The 21295-nt window shown below is 35.1% G+C and overlaps 1 protein-coding gene across 4 annotated transcripts in view; it reads right to left on the reverse strand.

The window, feature by feature from the left end:
• The window catches only part of Usp25 (ubiquitin specific peptidase 25), a 104254-nt gene that overhangs the window by 75172 nt on the left and 7787 nt on the right, over positions 1–21295 (reverse strand). For all 4 annotated transcript variants that reach the window (XM_042676790.1, XM_042676789.1, XM_042676788.1 and 1 more), the window contains exons 2-3: positions 15671–15748; positions 12221–12365 (exon numbers count right to left, since the gene is read on the reverse strand). In XM_042676790.1, the coding sequence (XP_042532724.1) occupies positions 12221–12365; positions 15671–15748 (223 nt within the window). The remainder of the gene's footprint in view (positions 1–12220; positions 12366–15670; positions 15749–21295) is intronic.

Genomic DNA, 21295 nt, shown 5'->3' on the forward strand with positions numbered 1-21295 from the left:
AAGACCTTGGTAAAACCATTTTTTTAAAGTAACCTTCCTCTAGTATTATTATGACCACTTAAAAAGCACATGTATGGAAATTCTATAGAGATCTCTGCACACAAAAGTAATTATAAAAATTGACCGTTTAAGTCACAGTACCAATGTTTCTCTGCTAACTCCAAAATAGGGAGTGGTCATCAACTTACCAATAAATTAAACTTTAAATGTATGAAGTCCATAATTCATAATTTACTTTCTCATGAAACTATTGTATTAAGTAAGTGAAATGAAATTTGTACAATAAAAAGATTTTGATTTTGTAAAGGAAATAAATGTTCTTCCATTGGTTTTCTTATGTACAGGGAAGCTAAGCCTAGGGAATTTTAAGTAAAGCAAGACTATATTTACTACTGTTATGATTCTAGGCATGAGAATGAATGGGCAGAAAGGACTCAACATGCTTAGAGAGCTACAATAAAGCACTGACCAAGAGTTTAAGAAATATTCTAAGAGTATGTACCAAGGTAACAATTTAAAGAAAAGTTCTGAATACAAAATTTACAGAACTGCAAATTGAACACTTGTTCAAGAAGAATTGTTAAAAAAAGAAAACTCCTAGAACATCAGAAGTATATAGAAGAATGGGACAGATGTTTGAGATCAGATGATCAACACATCAGAAATAAGAGTACTGACACCCAGCCTTACTCCCTTCCACATCAGATTACATACTCACTGTTTATCTCATAGGCCAATCTTATTTCTGCCTCTAGTCTAGCCTAAGACATACTTCTCTCACAGTGCCAACTTTGCTCTTTTCTTCCCTTTAATCAAGTATCTTTACAAGAATAGCCTCCTTCAAGAGATAGTTCCTGAACACAGGAACTAAAACAGCTTATCCTATTCTAAAGACATGACACCCAGTTCACTGTGTCTGCATAGCTCTAATGTTCTTCACAAATTTCTGATTTCCTGACCTTATTCAATACTGTATTTTGTCTGTGAAGACAAACGCTGTATTTCTTTATGATCTATGAAAGTCTCTAATACATTTTAGTCAATCAACATACCTACGGAATAGAAATAGAAATTAGTGGGTTATCTGAACAGTGACACTAGTTAGCAGACTTGAGTACATGTCCTCATTTTCTAATAGGTGAGTATACAAATAAGGTACTATGTTAAAATAAAAACTTCAAAAACAAGAAGATATAAACAATGTAAATTGTGTTTCTCACCCTATCCTCCAATTCTTCCTTATCCTGACTGACTAATGGGATTCTTTAAGATATTTACATTTGTTCATTCCTGACATTATAGAATTCAGGGTTTTCAAAAGAATATTGTCTGAAAGAACTATCTACTGTTACCTGCACTCTCCAATATTATAGCTACTAGTATTGAACACTTAAAATACATTTTGGATAGCCTAAGCACCAAATTTCAATAATATTTAACTTTAATGGCCACATTTGACTAGTGGCAATTGCACTGTACAAAATATAGTTCTGCTTTTAATTGCTGCGAAAGTAAGGAAACAAGTATAATGAATACCAAGGGAGTTATGACAAGAGAATCTTTTCATTACCTAATGAGAGTGCATTTTCAACTTGGATTACTGAGGGGAAAAAAAAAATGAATGCAACACTCTACTACAACCTGTAAGTACAAAGGCTCATGGTTTATCATCCTGCCACAAATCTTAAAAAAAAAAAATCGAGAAGCAAGGATGGAAAATTACTTCAGTCCACATTTTTGAGGTCAACTTGGGCATTTGCAGTACATTTTATTTTCTACCTGAAGTTACTTGCTTAAAAACATTGGGAATAAGAAAAATATCAGATTGAATTAATAAAAACCCATGCCAGTTTGACTTAAGTGATTTATCCTCAGTAGGATAACATTAGCATTCGATGTATTCATTTTTAAATCACTGTTAGTCTGGCCAAGAACTGTACCCATAATCAGAATTTCAAGGTTTGTCTCAGTGTGAATAAATCTTTTCAAATAATTCAAGCTGTATGGGGAAAAAAATTCAATGCTTTCAAATTTTGGAACTATCAGTTCTCAATTACCATTTGTTATACCAATTTCTCTATAATTTAAATAAATAACATGGTATTATTTCCTCTGTTAAAATTAACTAGTCAAATCCCTCTTATCTTGATTTGATCCCTCTTATTTTGGCTGCTCAATTGTAGTACATCTGGTTGCCACATACTGCTTCTGTCCTGTTTTAAAGAAGTTCAAAATTATTTAACAATGTTCTTAGCCCATTAATCCATAGTTGTTTGATATTTAATAGATTGTATCTGTTGAACTAGATTGTATCTGCAGCCATTTTAACTGTACAACTACAGGACCCTGGTTGATGCTTGCCTTAAAAGAGTATTCCAGCATGAAATTGGTGTTACTTTCATACCAAATGAGCAGAACAAGCCAGAGAAACACAAGAAAAATGGCAAGTCCGGGTATCTCAACTCCCTGTCAAGATATTCAGGTAACAGAACAGTTCATGAATCCAGAGGAGAGTTCCCAAAAAGCTCTACAAACATTACTAGTAAAAAATGGTGAATGAAAAGATTGAAAACCTGCAAAGACTCAGTGTGAGTGTGACAGGGAGCAACACTAGGCTAACCAAAGATTAATACAGGAACTTTGTGAGCATGAGGCCAACCAAAAATTAATACAGGAATCTCGTGAGCATGAGGAAGCTAATCAAAGATTAATACAGAAATTGTGTGAGCAGGCTGAGACCAGTCAAAGAAAAATACAGGAATTGCATCAGCATGAGGAAGCTAATCAAAGAGTGATACAGGATTTGTGTGAACTGGATGAGAATAGACAAAGATCAATGGAGGCATTCAGGGAATCCATAAACAGACAGTTGAAGAAATCCAGGAAGACCACAAAGGGAATGCTGTAAATGGAGCCTGTAAGAAGGAAAGGGAGTCCAATGAAACCATAACCAATCAACTAAGTGATTTGAGAATAAACATTGAACACCAAATTAAGGAAGTAAACAAGTCCATACAAGATCTAAAACAAAGCTCCAACAAAGAATCTAAAGCCATCAAAGCTGACCAATTAGAAGGAAAGAAAATAAAGTAGAAAGTCTTGACAGTAGGTTAGACCATGCAGAAGACTGAATCTCGGGGATTGAAGACAGCTTAGATATTATAGAGAAAGAACATACAACTATCCAAGACAAATCCAAGAAATATGATAGAACTATTCAACCTAATATAAGGATAATGTGTGTAGAGGAGCACCTAGAGACAGAAGTTAATGGTCTAGGAAATTTATTTAACAGTTCTCTGCTAGGAAGCAGAGAACTTCCCAAACATGCAAAAAGATAGGCCAATTCAGATACAAGAAGGTTTTAGAACCCCAAATAGACCAGAGCAGAACATGACATCCCACCGTCACATTATAATCCACACAGGATCAACTCAGACCAAGGAGAGGATCCTTAAAGCTGTCAAGGAGAAAAGATCAATCACTAGCTATGAAGGGAAACCAATTAGAATCACCTCAGATTTCTCAGCAGAGCCAATTAAAGCAAGAAGAGCTTGGAATGATGTATGCCATGCCCTAAAGACATACAACTGTTGACCAAGAATACTGTACCCAGCTAAACTCTCCTTCATAACGGAATGTCAAATAAAAATCTTCCATAGCAAAGAAAAACTGAAACAAAGTATCTCCACCAAACCAGTCCTACAAAAGATACTTAAAAGGGGCTGGGAAGGAGGCTCAGTGGTAGAGTGCTTCCCTTGAATGCATGAAGGCCTGAGTAAGATTCCTCAGCACCACATAAGCAGAAAAAGATGGAATTGGTGCTGCGGTTCAAGTGGTTCAAGTGCTAACGTTGAGCTGAAAAGCTGAGGAACAGGCCCAGGCCTAGAGTGCATGTCTCACGATTGGCAAAAAAAAAAAAGAAAGAAGGAAAGAAAGAAGGAAGGAAGGAAGGAACTTAAAGATGTACAAATAGAAAAGCCAACAAGACCAAAATAAAGGCCAAGAAACTGCACCGAAACTGAGAATCCAAGAACCACAGGAAGAACCCAAATGTCACAGCCCCCAAAAAGGTGGATAACATGGCAGGAACTACCAAACATCTCTCAGTCCTAACTCTCAATATCAATTAACTTAACTCTCCAATTAAGCAACACAGACTGTCTAGTTGGATTAAAAAGCAAGATTCTTCTATTCACCTTCAAGAGTCACACCTTGCCCATTAAAAACAAACATTCTGAAAGTGAAAGACAGGAATAAAATCTACCAAGCAAATTGCCCCATAAAGAGGCAGGAGTTGAAATCCTAATATCAGATAAAATAGACTTCAAATTAAAATTAGTGACAAGAGATCAAGAAGATCACTACATACTAATTAAGAGATCTCTCTCAAAAGCATATTACAATTTTAAATATCTACTCACCAAAAAGCAGAGCACCCAAATTTATCCAAGAAACAATAATTTCCCTCATATCTCACATAGATCCAAAGACATTAATTGTTGGGGACTTTAACACACCACTAGCCGCACTAGATAGATCAACTCAGCAAAAACAACAGAGAAACCGCAGATCTAAACAATTGCATACATCAACTAGATTTAAGACATATAACCAAATGTTTCATCCAGCAGCATCAGAATACACATTCTTCTCAGCAGCACACAGAACATTTTCCAAAATAGAACACATTTTAGGTCACAAAGCGAACGTCCAAATTCAGAAACATTGAAGTTATGTCCTGCATTCTCTCAAACCACAAGGGAATAAAATTAGAATTCAACACTAAAAGCCACCAAAGAAAGTCCTATAACACATAGAAGCTGAAAAACACACTGTTGTATCACCAGTGGGTCATGGAACTGATTAGAAAATTCAAATGTTCATGATATTCATGAACACACATATTACTAGTTCCTCTGGGACACAGCAAAGGCAAGGTTTATAGTTTGAGTTCCTACATCAACAAATTGGAGAGATCTGAAACCAACAATTTAATGACACATCTGAACCTCCCTGAAAAAGAGCAGCCAGCTAAACCCCAATCCAGTAGATGGAAAGAAATAATTAAAATAAAATCAAAATTAAATGAATTAGAATCCAAAAAAAAAAAACAGAATCAACAAAACGAAGAGTTGGTTCTTGGACAAAATTAACAAAATTGACAGACCCTTAGCAAATCTTATCAGAAAAAGAAGAGAACACACCCAAATAAAGAAACTCAGAGATGAGAATGGAAACATCACCACAGAAACAACCAAGATTCAGAACATTATAAGGGAATACTTCTCAAACTTTTATGCTAATAAATTTGAGAATCTGGAAGAAATGGACTATTTCCTAGCAAATATCAACATGCCAAAACTAAACCAAGATGAATTGGACCAAATTAACAGACCCATATCAAGCATTGAAATAAACAGTAGTAAGAGACCTCCCACCCAAGAAAAGCCCATGACCAGATGGATTTACAGCAGAATTCTACAAGCCCTTCAAAGCAGAACACCAATACTCCTTCAACTCTTCAATGAAACTGAAACAGAAAGTTTACTACCAAACTCTTTCTAGGAAGCCATCATAACCCTCATCCCAAAACCAGGCAGGGACTCATCAAAGAAAGAGAACTATAGACCCATGTCTTTGATGAACATCAATGCAAAACTTCTCAACAAAATTTTGGCTAATCGACTTCAACAATTCATCAAAAAAATCATACACCACGATCAAACAGGATTCATTTCAGGGATGCAAAGCTGGTTCAATATACACAAATCAATTAATATAATTCATCACATCAACAAGAGCAAGGATAAGAACCACATGGTTATCTCAATAGATGCAGAAAAAGCATTTGACAAGATCCAACACCTTTATGATGAAGGCTTTGGAAAAACTAGGAATTCATGGAACATTCCTCAATACAATAAAGGCTGTATATCACAAACTTACAGCCAGCATTATAATTAATGGTGAAAAACTAAAGCCATTTCCTCTAAACTCAGGAACAAGATAAGGATGTCCACTCTCCACTTCTCTTCAATTTAGTATTAGAATACCTAACTAAAACATAAAGGGGATCCAAATATGGAAAGATGAAGTAAAACTCTCCCTCTTCTCAGATGACATGATCTTGTATTTAAAGAATCCCATGGACTCCACTCCCAAATTACTTGAGCTGCTGCAAAACTTTGGCAAAGTAGCAGGGTATAAAATTAACCCTCAAAAATCAACGTGTGCCAACAATGAGAAGAGTGCGGCTGAAATCAGGAAAGCAACTCCTTAATAACCCCACAAAAAATAAAATACCTAAGAATTAACATAGCTAAAGAAGTGAAGGACCTCTAAGATGAAAATTTTAAAAACCTGAAAAAGGAAATCAAAGCAGAACTTACGAAGTGGAAAAACCTCCTATGCTCCTGGATTGGAAGGATCAACATCGTGAAAATGGCAATACTTCCCAAGGCTATCTACAAATTCAACGCAATACCTATCAAAATTCCAACCTCATTCTTCAAGGAAATAGAAGAGGCAAGCCAAAAATTCATATGGAACAATAAAAGACCCCGAATAGCAAAAACGCTCCTCAATGGAAAGAACACTGCTGGAGGAATATCAATACCAAACTTCAAACTCTACTATAAAGCCATAGTAATCAAAACAGCTTGGTACTGGCACAAGAACAGACCTCAGGACCAATGGAATAGAATTGAAAACCCAGAAATGAACCCATAGACCTATAGCCACCTGAACTTCGCTAAGGGAGCTAAAAAACTAAAACGGAAAAAAGACAGTATCTTTAGTCAATGGTGCTGGCAAAATTGGTTAAACACCTGTAGAAAACTAAAGCTAGATCCTTATAAATCACCCTGCACCAGAATCAACTCCAAATGGATCAAAGACCTTGTATTCAATGTAAACACCCTGAAAACATTACAGGACAGAATAGGAGAATCCCTAGGTCTCCTTGGCACAAGCCAAAATTTTCTTAATAGAGACCCAGAAACACAACAAATCAAAGAAAGGTTAGACAAATGGGATCGCATGAAGCTGCAAAGCTTCTGCATGGCAAAGGACACAGCTAGCAAGATCAATAGAAAGCCCATGGACTGGGAGAACAAGGGTCTCATATCTAAAATATACTTGAAATTCAAAGAATTAAATCCCCCAACAACAAATCCTCAAAGAAACAACTGCCTGATAAATAAATAGGCTAAAGACTTAAAGAGAAACTTCTCTGAAGAGGAAAGAAAGATAGCCAATAGACACATGAAGAAATGCTCAACCTCTCTAGCCATAAAAGAAATGCAAATCAAAACAACGTTGAGATTCCACCTCACCCCCAGTTAGAATGGCTATCATCAGGAACTTTAATAACAACAGATGCTGGAGGGGATGTGGCCAGAAGAGAACCTTACTGCATTGTTGATGGGAGTATAAACTTGTTCAACCACTTTGGAAAGTAGTATGGAAGCTCCTCAAAAGATTCCACATAGAGCTCTCCTATGACCCAGCAATCCCACTTTTGGGCATTTATCCAAATGATCACAAACAAGACCATACTAAAGCTACCAGCACAACTATGTTTACTGCAGCATTATTTACCATAGCTAAAATATGGAACCAACCCTGCTGTACCTCGGTAGATGAATGGATCAAGAAAATGTGGTGTATGTACACACACACACACACACACACACACACACACACACACACACACACACACACAAAATGGAATCAGAAAGAATGGCATCACCCCATTTGTTAGGAAATGGAAAGACTTGGAAAAAATTATATTAAGTGATGTTAGCCAGGCCCAAAGAAACATAGATCCCATGGTTTCCCTTATTTGCAATAAATAGCATATGTCTGGGATAAGCAGAAAAGGTCAAAAGCTAGGCACATATGACCAGATAAAATGATGTTAAGAGAAATGAACACAAGATAGGGACACAAGTGGTTTTTTTCTTTCTTGCTATTGTTTCTAACGTATTTATAATGTACCATGTGATTTTTTTGTTGCTTTGTATGTTCCTTCCCCCCTGGGGGGTAGAGAAGAGGGAGGTAGGGGGAGTGTAGTTGTGGAGGTGGGAGGGAAGGGATGGTAGGGAAAAAAAAAGGAGGAGGCAACAATGCTTGACAGGAAACGTACCCATTACCTTGTTCATGTAACTGCAACCCCTCTGTACAGTGTTTTTTACAATAAAATGATTTAACAGTCATGATACAAAAAATATTGCCACTAGACTTCACAGTGGGCAAAAGTGTTATCCAATTATGGCCTCATGGCTGTGATTTTATGTTCCAGGAAACAAAAACCTCAGAGAATCTCTCCTCCATTAAGTAGTTATGATACTCAATATCTTGCCTTGTATCCTACCACATTTTCATTTGTATTTTTGTTGTTGTTGGTTGTGGGGCTTGAACTCTGGGCCTGTGCACTATCCCAGAGCACTTCAGCTCAAGGACAGAGCTCTACCACTTTGAGCCACAGCACCTCTTTCCATTTTCTGCTGGTTAATTAGAGTATAAGAGTCTCACTAATGTTCTTGCCCGGACTAGCTCTGAACTGCACACAATCCTCAGATCTCAGCCTTCTAAGTAGCTAGGATTACAGGCCTGAGCTGGTATCCAGCTCATTGGTAATTTTGGCTGTAAAATTCTAATATAATTTAAACCCCAATTTAAGCTAGGGCCAGGAGTCATTCATCTGAAAAATCCAATATTCAAATAATGAAAGTTGCCTAGAATTCTGGCTAATGATTTGAACCTTTCTCTGAGAATCTGTCATACAACTACAGTACAGAATGTTACTGAAATAAAGACACCAGGTACTCTACTTCTAAATTCCTTATTATTCAAACTACAAACTTCCCTTGACACACTTCCTTTTTCTCTCAGAATCAAGTGGCTTTAAAAAAAAGACTGAAAAAAGCACATGGTTGTTCTATTATTGAAAAGGTAATTACTTCTTCAATATTAAATAAAGGCTCACAAACACAAGTGCTCTTTAAATCAGGTGTCATAACTCGTTCTCTCCAATACATCAGAATATACATGAGAAAAAGTTTCCCAATCAGCTAGAAATATTTACTCGCAAACTCCATTTTTTCACAAACGATTAATTTACTCACAAACTATTATTTTTCTAATTACCCTAAGAAATGTGTTTTATCCCTTCTAAAAGAGCCACTCAGTTACAAATTGTTATATTTCAACTTATTATCAACAAGGATGCCCTATATTTTCAATTTTGAAAAACCGATGTTTTCATCACTACTGAAACCAACAAATAACCTATTTATAGTTGGCATGACTATTTACTCTTTACTCTTCAGTTGCAGAAAATTTTTTAAATGCCAAAGTAAAATATGGCCATATTTGAAAAAATTAGGTAAGAGTAGGATAAATTTTCAACTAGCAATATAGTTCAAGTAAGTAAGAAAATGGTCGGAAAATATTCTCAGAATCTGTAATGATCCCTTGAGAAATTCCCATAATTCTAGCATTGTCACTCCACATTCCTTCAGCACACACACAGTTTTTCCAGCAGAGGCTTGCACTTAAACAAGTATCCTTTCATAATATTTCCTATCTTTCCATCCCACATGCAAAGTTTACTACTCCTTCCAAGAACTAAAACTATACCAGAAAAAACCTTTCACTTCTCAACAATAACTGCATAGTAAAAAGAGTATTTTTCAGCATCCATTGATGTGCTGTTTTCTATTTTAAACAATCTAACACTACTATAACACAGTTTACTGAATAAAAGTTATTTCCTAAGGATAACTATGCTTCTCAGAATTTTACAAAACATGGTATTAATATATTAAATGGAAAGTTATTGTTATTCCATCAGTTATTTTGGTCCAGTTTGACACTAATACTACAATTATACAACCTCCATATCAACTTGCTACAAGTTTGCTTCTCAATATCTCAAACCAACTTAATGGGTATTTTGTCCCAGTAATCATTCCTGTAAGAAAGATGACACATTTTATAGATCAAAAGAACACCGTGATAGTAAACAATTTATTCAAAATGCCAGTTGATCAGTTGAAATACAAAGAGAAACATCATTTATCTTTTAAGTGAAAAAATAAAATTACATAGTATTTTGTTCAGGACACAGAATAAAATTGTTAGCAAGTGAACACATGATTTCCACCAATTAGGTAGCCTCCCCTAACATAGCTATTCAATTTTTTTCTTACCCTTCATGACAATTTTCACTATTCTTAATCAAGTCTGGAAGTAGTATTAACACTTGATTTAAGACAATGTTCTCAGTTTTACACAGCAAATAAGCTATTTTCTCTTCTTTCTGACAGTCTCATAATTTTAATTTTCTCTATAATACATTTATATGCTATTCATGTCAAAGTATATCATCTCCATTAAGTGCTCTCAAGTATCTAAGTCTTTTTACAATTAGAACATCAACCAGTATTCATTTCCTTGACTTAATTCCACTTTAACCAGAAGTCTTTAACCATAACTCTTCAATTAAAATCACTTGTTTTATTACATAACTAAATTTGTGCCCCACCTCTAGGTCAGAACCTTGGAAGAAATGAGATCTCATTCTCAAACTACTTCTCAAACTAATTCTTCCTATATTTATACCACTTTTCTTCTTTCTGCAGTAAATCTAGAAACAAACTTCTCAATCTCATTCCCTTTCGTAAGTCTTCAAACAGATAGGCTGTAGGTATTGCCAAAAATAATTCAACAAACTTTTTTTCCAATACCAGCAAATAATTTCAAAATAACAGAACTTGTTAGAAATATGGTCTATATGCTGAAAAACACTTGGTCCTATCTTCCAAGAGACCAAAAAAAATGTTTTCTAGCAACCAATTCCTGCAGTAACCCTTTTAAGACCAGATAAATTAGACTAGAGAGGGAAAGGATAGAGAGGATTCCTGACAGAAGAAAAAACAAGTATAAAATGAAACGACACTGAGTTGTGTGGGAACTGCCATGACAGTGTAAACTGACATAGAAAACCAGATAGAAATGAGGCTGGAGATATATCTAGAGCCAAGTCACAATTGGTCCTAATAGACATAAGCACCTGCATCTCTATCATATATACAAAACTTCTCTCATTATCTATTAACTATGAGAGGAAGGAGTAAATGGGCTTTTTCTGTATTTTTCCCAACTTCAACGAAGTCTATTAGCAAAGTCTCTTTAAACACATTAGCAATCACACTTGTTAAATCCAAACTTCCCTATGTAGAGGGAGGATAGGGGGGAGATGTGAGTGGATGGGAAGGGGAAACAAAGGAGGAGGCAACAATGCTTGATAAGAAATGTACTCATTACCTTGCTCAGGTAATTGTAACCCCTCTGTATGGTATTTTCACAATAAATAAATAAATAAATTGATAAATCAATATCCAAAGTTCCCAAATAAATGCTTATACATGGGTAGTGTAGTTTTTTTTTTCTTGTTTTAGGTATAGAGAACTGAACTCAGTGTCTCACACAAGCTAAGTACATACTTTACCATATGCACCCTCAGTCAGAGTACAGTTATTAACTCATGATGTGATATAGAGGTAACTTGAGTGTATCCTGAAAAGCTCTTGCTGCTAAATAATAATATCTATACTATGAGAAAAAAAAGCCCTAAAATCACATGTGAATCTGCCATGTATGCATTAATATGTGCATACACATCTGTGAGGTCTCAAAATACCTCTCCCAGGTTTTTATGGGGTTTTTTTGTTTTGGATTAAAGGAGATTTTGATGCAGAGTGATAGGTCTTTTTCCCAAATTTTTACTGGAAGTTGGGAGAAGGGAAAAGAAATTTTGTTGAAAAATAGACTTTCTAGTGATTAGAACTAGTACTTTACCTCCAAAGTAGTACAAAGCACACTAATTACAGTCCACCAGTGATCATGATCTTTTTAAAATTCTAGCTATTTCTAATAAATATAGTTGAGACAATTCTATATTTCAAAGCCATAACTAGGTAGCTAAATATACAGATAACTAAATATAATCTGTTACCTCTAATTCAAGGGGAAAAAAAGTAGAATGTAGCTAATAACACATGTTCTTTTCAACTACATTAAAAGAAACCAAGGCTAATTTAGTTCCTTTGCTGCGCTGTTCTTCACCCCTGTTCAAGAAACATCAGTATATTACCATGAGATATTTCTCATACATTTCCATTCCATTATTTAAAAGGAAAAGACAACTTACTTGTATCTGCTTGGCTTCCTACGCTGATGTATCTATCATTGCCAGGAAGTGCTGTTTGATAGTAAGTGGTCTCCTCCTGCTGAGGGGTCTTTGCATTCTTTGCAGTAAGAAAAGCCACTGCTAATTCCAAGTTTCCATTACTATCCTTCAAAGGTCAAGACAGGAACATAGAATGTTTAGGAATAATTCTACACAGTATCTCACAAACTTTATATAATTTTCTGTATCATAAAAATCCTCCATACAAAAGCATACTTTTAAACACTTGAATAAACTCAATCTTTTTCTAGGACTTGCCATATAAAAAGGAAATACAAAGCACTATAAAAGTACAATGAAAGATAATATATTTAATTTACGTATCAGATGTGTAGCTTGGGGTGACACACAAGCAAAATGTCAGGGACTCAGAACACAAATAGCAAAACATATTGAAATTCAACAGTATGGAAAGGTATGTGTAACTCCTGGACAGAAATCGTCAAATTAATCAAGATGACAATCCCATTCGAGTTTACGCATGAATTTTACTTAAGTTCTTTCTAAAATATATACCTAAGGTAAAAAGTCTTAAGTTCACTTAAAAGTAATAACATTAGAATAAAAATTTTAAAGCAGCAAAGTGAAAAGAGCCTTGTCCAATTTTATCTTTATATTCTCTACATGGTTAATAAAATAGAATCACACTAAACACAGCTAACTGAAACAACATGAGAAGCTGATTACATGAATAATGGTCATTACAGTGGCAGATGTTAGAACATGGACAGCCCTGAGAACTTCACTATATACAACAGTGTAAAAGGAAGGCAGTGGAAGATTGTGCACAGGAATTACATGTTAAGACCTCATGAATTTTCATTGTAAAAGGTTTACACTGGCTATATATTAAGAACAGAACATGTGGTCGGGTGCCAATGGCTCATGCCTATAATCCTAACTGCTCAGAAGGCTGAGATCTCAGGATAATGGTTTAAAACCAGCACAGGATAGAAACTCAGTGAGATTCTAATCTCCAATTAGCTTTCAAAAAGTCAGATGTGGACCAGTAGGTTCAAGTGCTTAAGTGCTAGCCTTGAGCAAAAAGCTGAGGGATAACACCATGACTCTGAGCTCAAGCCCCAGGACTACTGAGGAAAAAAAATAATAATAAGATTAAAGGACAAAAGCAAATCACCTTAAATATGGGAAATGATAGAAATATCAAGATGTATTTGATGGATCAAGATCCGGTATTTGATGCATTCCTAAATGACTGAAACAAATGAAGTTCCCAAAATCCAGCTCAACTCTAATTCTAGCAGTCAACGGGGAGAAGAAAATTTGAAAAGAGAACAATTTGCAAAAACACCTCTGATTTATTCTGTATTACATTCAACATTGTGACATTATAAATGACTCATCAAAAATATGAGTAGACAATACTATCAGATTAGTAAATTAATCAAAAATGGTAATGGCTATCACATTGTAATGGCTATAAATTAATCATAGTCATGGCCAATTTTATTAAACACTAGTTCTATGCCAAGAAATGTGCTGAGCATGTCATATGTCATCACACATAATAATGAAAAAATTAAGTACATAGCCTGCAACTGGTAGCTTATGCCTATAAGCCTAATCACTCAGGAGGCTCAGATCTGAGGATCACAGTTCAAAGACAAACCAGGCAGGAAAGTCTGTGACATTCTTATCTCCAATTAACCACCAAAACCCAGGCAGTAATATTCTGGGGCTCAAATGTTAGAGCGTGTGCCTTAAGTAAAAAAGCTCAGTCTCAGGCCCTGAGTTCAAGCCTCAAAACTGAAATCACACACCAAAAAAAATTAGTACATAAAAAATGTCATACTTTGATTTAAAAGTATTGAAATTTATCAGAAACAAAGTGTTTCCAAAGTAGATTCCACATTGGTGATTCTCAAGAGCACTGACTCATTATTAAACATCTCAAAAATTTACAACAGGCAACAAGGAAGGTCTAAATACGTTCTCCCACCCTCCCCCCCACCCAGTGATTAAAATGAAACTGAAGCTTGGGAAAACAAGGTCTCCTATTCATGCAAATTACATCAAAGGAATGTAGATAAGACTTAATTTGGTCTACATTCTTCAAGTTAAAAAAGTAAAAATCTGCAAATTGAAACTGGGAAAGTGATGGCCAGGAGCTTTATATTCTATGATATATTGAGAAAGGCATTTTCTGAAAACTGACTTGGAATGATGCAGTCATGGTATTTATCAGAATAAAGGAAGGACTGGCAACATCTCAATGTCACACTCATAAAAGATGAGGTGCAATACTACTTCTTCTCTCCAACAACTTACAGTGGCTTCGTAACTCCTGTACTAATGCCCTAACAGTACTGTTGCATCACTTTCTTTATAGGGAAAACAAGATGAAGCAAAGCTTCCAATAAAAGAAACAAAAAATTTAATGTGGCATCCAGAGATCAAGCTGTTGTGGCTTCTCTGCCAGCTTCTTCCACTTTCTGGCTATGAGATCTCAGGGAGTTAAACTGTTTTCCCATTATCTTCAAAAGGGGGGGTGGGGAGAGGAGAGACTCAGGATGGTGGAAGCAACACTATTTAAGAATCATTATGAGGATGAGTTAGCACAAATAAAATCAGATAGTACCTAGCTCTATCAACTGTTTAGTTACTATTATCAGTATGGTGATTACTATTTTAATTATCTCATGATTTAAATTGTTTCTGGAAACAAAGACCTTTTGGCTCAAAATTAGTAATCATTTAATTAACTTTGTCTCATAGAGTAAGCTCTAAAGACTGTAATTGTATACATGACCATAGTAACAAAAACACTACATTACTTTTAACCTTTAATAGCAACAAATAATGAGCTTAAATTATAGTTCTAGTTCAAGAGCGTCATACATTCACTGTGAATTATCCACATGACTTATACTTGAACTTCTATGTGGTAATGAAGATATTTCACAGACATAACCAATGTACTTTATTTTGCTGCCTATTACTACTGAAACTTGAAGCTGAATATTTTTATACAATTGAATGCAAAAATAAAATTGTATTTCTTCCTCTTGAGAAAAGTAAATACAAGCTTTAACTCTATTTTCTACTTTATACTCCATTTATGCAACTTTCTGTAACACCTAACCCTGAGTCCCCAATTTAAATTCTAAGACTAGGTCTGTGGTAATAACATTAGTGATAGGATTCACATCCTACTGTTTTGCCAAAAGAAGCTTTCATGTAGAGAGAAGGTATCCATCATTCCAATCTGAAACATCAGATTGCTGAAAGTTAATATGGTCAAAATTGCAGTGCACTGAGTAAGGCTCTTTTAAAAGGTCATTCCTCTATCTCCAAAACTACCACAGTCAAAATAAATATCTCAACTTCCAACTTCAATACAGAGTGGAGGTGAAGATGTAATACAAAGTCCATGTTTCAGATAGGCCATACCTTCAAAGCTTGCTGCAGTATCTGGGTGTCATTAATGCCAGTAATTTCTCTCAGCTGATTCAAAAATGTCTGTTGGTGCTAGAAGAAAGTAAAAAGTGAATTATTACACCATGAACTCTGAAAATACATAAGACCATTTATTCATAGAATTTCTTTGTATTACTCGTGCAAACTTTTAAATGATTTCAAAATAAAGTTCTAAAATATTCTGCATTCAAATGTATTGGAGTCAGAATTGCAAAATGTACATTTTAAAACATGCTTAATTAGCCTAAGTATGCATAACATACAAATTCAGGTCCTAAGTAAAGTAGAAGGGGGAAAAAATAAAATGTCAAAGACTTCCCTATCCATGTAACTCTTGAAAAAGAAAATCTTTTCCATAAAAATTTTATTAAGGAGCTGAATTGAGATTAACCAATAAATAAGATAAATAATAATAAAATAAATAATAAATAAGTACAATAAATAAGTACTTAGGCAAAGTTATGTTAAAATCTAAGAAAGTATAACAATTCAATGAAACAATCAAATTGCCAAATTTACAGGGTTTAAAGAAAAATTGTCTTTAAACCTATCGACTTTCCTATCAATTTCCATTTAGAAAAGTATTAGGAATTCCTAACAATGGACTCATGACTGAGTTAGGCAGCACTCTATATGAGGACGTATAAAAATACTATGGAGAGGGGCTGGGAAGATGGCTCAGTGGTAGAGCGCTTGCCTTGCATGCCTGAGGCCCTAGGTTTGATTCCTCAGCACCACATAAGCAAAAAGAAAAAAGCCGGAAGTGGCGCTGTGGCTCAAGTGGTAGAGCGCTAGCCTTGTGCTGAAGAGCTAAGGGACAGCGCCCAGGCCCAGAGTTCAGGCCCCAGGACCGGACCAAAAAAAAAAAATACTATGGAGATTCTCTTCAGCTAATTTGATGTCTTAGTCATTAAAAAAAAAAACAAGAAACTTTAGAAGCCTGTCTATAATCTCACTGCTACCAGCAACAGAACCCTATTATTTTCCTCAATGGCAAATTTTTCAACTATGAATCTATTAAGATAGATAATTGGAAATCTGAAGGAACAAGTCATTTATATAAATGTTGACGGATATTATTTTTTAAATGCTGGAAAAAAATGGAAACCATGCAAATGTCCTTCCACTAAAGAAACAGTTCTCAACTTACAGAGAGTTTTCTTAATATACAGAGGCTGATCTATGTCTAATTATAAAAATAAAGTCAGGCCCCAAGACAATAGTGTAATTCTAGGGAGCAATTATATCAAATAATTTTGATGTAAATGAACCAAGAAGCAGTTTGAATTAAACAATGATGTGTGTGTGTGTATATATATATATTCATCATTTACAAAATAATTTTTATTATCATTTAGTAGTTGTAAAAGAAGTTGCCATTTAACATGCGAGTTTATAAACGCAATGTATCATGATTAATGTCACCTCTTTCAAATATTTTCATTAATAACTTTATTGTGAAAATACTATACAGAGGGGTTACAATTACATGAGCAAGGTAATGAGTACATTTCTTATCAAGCATTGTTGCCCCCTCCTTTGTTTTCCCTTACCATCCCTGACCCAAGACCCCCTACCCCCCCCCAAAGTTGTAAAGTTTGTTTTTCAACATAACATCTTGTACATCTTTCAAATCTTATTAAGCTAACAGGGTAGAATACCAACCAGTATAAAACCACCTTAATGCCCACATAGTAAGTGCCAAGCTGAATATAGAGCCAGAAATGATTATACAGAACATGCCAAATCCTTATTTTTGTCTGACATCACTGTCTTAACACAAAGGACAATACTTGCATGAGTTGCTTCCTCAAACATGTACAACTCTCTTAAGAAGATGACTTGGGTAGTCCACTTACACTGGAAGAATGAAGCACTTGGCCAACCAGCAACCATCTGTGAGCATGATGATAATATTCAGTATGCAAATGAATTTTCGGATGGTTCGTTATAACCAATAGTTCACTGGTAAGGGTGCAGAATGCTATTTTATTTTAGAAAAAAGCAAGACCTGGGAATCTTGTTATAGTTCTTTAGGGTTTTACTTTTTACTAGTCATACTGCCTAGAAAAATAGCAGATACATATATATATATATCTATGTGTATATATATATATATATATATATGTTCATGGTTTAAGTTTTCATAAGTTGTGACTCAGACTGAATGATAACAAAAGATAGGGGGAAGATGCTTAGGTGGATTAAAGGTAGAAAGAATGTTCTTAGCTGAACTGGGGGGATGGGGGAAAGGAAAGATTTTGCTCCAGAGATGTACAATCAAAAAAAAAATTCTGTTAAGGCAGAGGGAGCCATTTCACTTATATAGTAAAACATCTTCTTGTCTTTGAAAATCTGGTTGTTCATCTCCTACAAAATCTGTTTTGAGGTTTCTTTTTTTCTGTTTTGTTTTTCGTGGCTGCAAGAGCCTACTGTCTTTCAAAGTTGGACTGTCTACTTTACTAAAGTTCTACTCTGTGATATATCCTGATCCTTAACTAGAAACATGTAAGGATCTCTCTTCCTATAGCACCAATTACAGATCCAATATGGACCCAATACCGTTTAGAGTTCCAAGGTCCTCCTTCTATTGATTCCTTACCCATAAAAGTAAATAGGGATGGGCTCAACCTGTTCCTAGTGCTGCACCAAGAAGGGCAAGATGAAATGTCTAATAAGTCTCCAACCTGTGTATTGAGAGCCCTAAGTCTATAGCTTCTAAAGCCTGGAACACCAGGCCCTTAACTCTCAAGGCTTAGAGATGTAAACCTCTTTATCTTTCAATCTAGCCTTAGGGGACTTGGACTCAAAGGCCCAGGATTGCCAATCCTCAAGAGCTTCTCTTCTCACAATTTTTATCTAGGTAAAGCAAAAAGATGCAGCAAGCTCATTTGTGACAAAAGAAAAGCATGTTTAGCAACAATACAATTTTCTGAGGATGCAAAAAAGGAGGAATCAATCACTGGCTTACATTAAGAAGACTGGCATTTATTATGCTCTTGCTATACAAGACTATCTTAATGTTTCTAGTAGAAAACCTCACACCCACTTTTTAGGAAGTAGCTACTGAAGTATCAAAATCTCTTCAACAGATTTTAGCATGCATTCAAAGACAGGAATGAAACTAGGTCTTTGAAACTCTAGCTCATATACTCTCCATATTTTCTTGATTACTGACTGATTTCATGAAAAATAAAAACTCATTATAAAAAATCACCATTGACATAAAATATTCAGATAACAGTCAAAGAAAACTGAAGCACTGTTGAATTTATGGCAGAATAAAAACTGTGCTAAGAGTTGAATGACTCATAAGTCAGTCATTGGCTTCTTGAAATAAATTTCCAAAAATAAATGAAATTCAGTTAAGTCCAAACAAAAGGAAGCCAAAGGTTTTTATACCTAAGGGAAAAGGCTAGCTTTTCAAAATGATCTCTAGAAAATAGAGAGAAAGAGGAGAAAAGAGGGGGTAGGGAGCCTTCAAGTTTTCTAAGAATACAGAAAAAAAAAAAAAAACCTTGGCAGAAAATGACATGCCATTCTTAAACTTCAAAACAGTGTGTAGGAAAACACTGGGAGGCAGTAATGGGCAGGCATTTCCACAATATCCATTTATACAAGTCTTAATTCATTCTACTGTCTTTAAGGTGATCAGCTATCAGTATATTTATTTTTGCAAATAATTATATATGTACTGGCTATCACTTAGCTGTTTCGTTTCATGTTCTCACCATAACAAAAAATCTCCAAAACTCACTGACAGATAATTTCATTTATATAATAATCCTTTGTGAAGGGAAATTTCCCTTCTGATAATACTCTGGCAGTCAACTGACAGACACTTTAAACAGGAGATAAGGCACACAAATTCATTGTGTGAGAGCCTCACTAACCTTTCTCTGGGTTGGCCTTGGACCTATATCTTTTAGTTACCTTCCAAATAGCTGGAATTACAGGTATGTGCAACCATGCCTGGATTACAGAGCTGTCTTTTAATATGAAAAGGCCCTCTGCATGCCAGAATCTCTATCTGAAGCCCTCCTTGATCTTCAGGTTTCTTTCTTTTCCCTCTAATGCTCATTCAGGGTCCACAAAGTACCTTTCTCTTTCCTAAGACAAAACTCTGCACATTCACACATTCGTTTGTTCTCTTTTAAGGTTAGAAAAGTTCTCTTCAAGCTCACCATAGATATATATATAATGCAGTATGGCTTATCATCAGATCAAAACTATTTCTCTCATTAGTGTACTCCTGGTACCAACTATAATGCTAGCACATGAGGAGCTCATTCATTATGAACAGAATGAATACAGCAGTGTGTAAAGATGAATTCAATAAGCCATAGAACAAGACTTAAGCTCATCCACAGGAAAAATCCAAATCTAGTTACTAAGCAAATGTTTTACACTTTCTACACTTTCCTACACTATATTTGAACTTCACAGGCATTATTTTCTAATCCTGATGTTGTCAATCCTACTGGAAGGTTCATGCACATGTTCATGAACATATCAAATGTTCAAAAGGAAACTGAGCCACAACAAAAATTTTAAAGCATTTACTTCAGTGAAATAACTACTCAATAAATGGCTGATCTAAACCAGAAGCTCCACCTAGGAAACACAAGAAGAGGCTTTCATTGGATGAAAACAGAAGTAAAGCAAAGACAATTTTGCTTTTCTTAGTCTATCCTGGTGAAAAATCTTCAGGTGTTATTCAAGTTTGTTGGTGACTTCTGATTGAGCTTAATGTCTCTTTAATATTGGCATTTACAATAAATCACTAGAGTTTTGCTTATGCTTACATATCAAGCAAAGTTTAGGTCATTTATGAAGTCGAATGGTTTTTGTCTCCTCAGAGATTCATTAAGGCCTGACTTTCACTCAAAATGAATTTAACACATCTAATGTAGTAACCCAAGAGTGGTTTCAGGTATGTTGTATTTCATACTTCCAGTTAAGTATACTTAAAAGAACTTCAACATTTAAATGAATGACATATACCACTGTATCTTATTATGCTATATCATTTCCATGGAGTCTTATAAATGCAGAAATTCCAATTTTGGTAAGTTTCTTCCTATCTTTTTATAGAATACCAAAGCAACACTAAGCATTTATGTAATGTAATAGAATACTAAAGCAATATTAAGCATTTATGTAATACAAGCACTCATATTCCAGTGAGGCATCTTGCTGATTATTCTGGAGATAAGCGTCACTCAAATTTTTCTGCCTAGTCAGATTTCAAACCAGATCCTCCAGATCTCAGCCTCTTGAATAGCCAAAATTGCAGACATGAGTCACTGGTATCTACCTCAAAAATCAATTTATTATCCCACAGTCAGCCACATAAAGCTACTTGTAGTTGCTGTTTCAGTGTCGTCCATTGTTTATAACTTTTCTTAGCCTAGAATAATAACATCACTCTGCCTATATATCTTCAGCAGTTTATTGCAAACATTATCTGCTCTGTGACACTTTCCCTGACCTTCCTAGATCCTACCTTCCCCTTAACAATTTCTAATATTGTATATGTATCTCTGACTCACACTAACATGTAACCAAAAGGTCTGGCGTATTATTTACTTTTCAATG

This window comes from Dipodomys spectabilis, unplaced genomic scaffold, assembly GCF_019054845.1.
Source record: "Dipodomys spectabilis isolate Male_0828 unplaced genomic scaffold, ASM1905484v1 ptg000032l, whole genome shotgun sequence".
NCBI classification, from domain to species: domain Eukaryota; kingdom Metazoa; phylum Chordata; class Mammalia; order Rodentia; family Heteromyidae; genus Dipodomys; species Dipodomys spectabilis.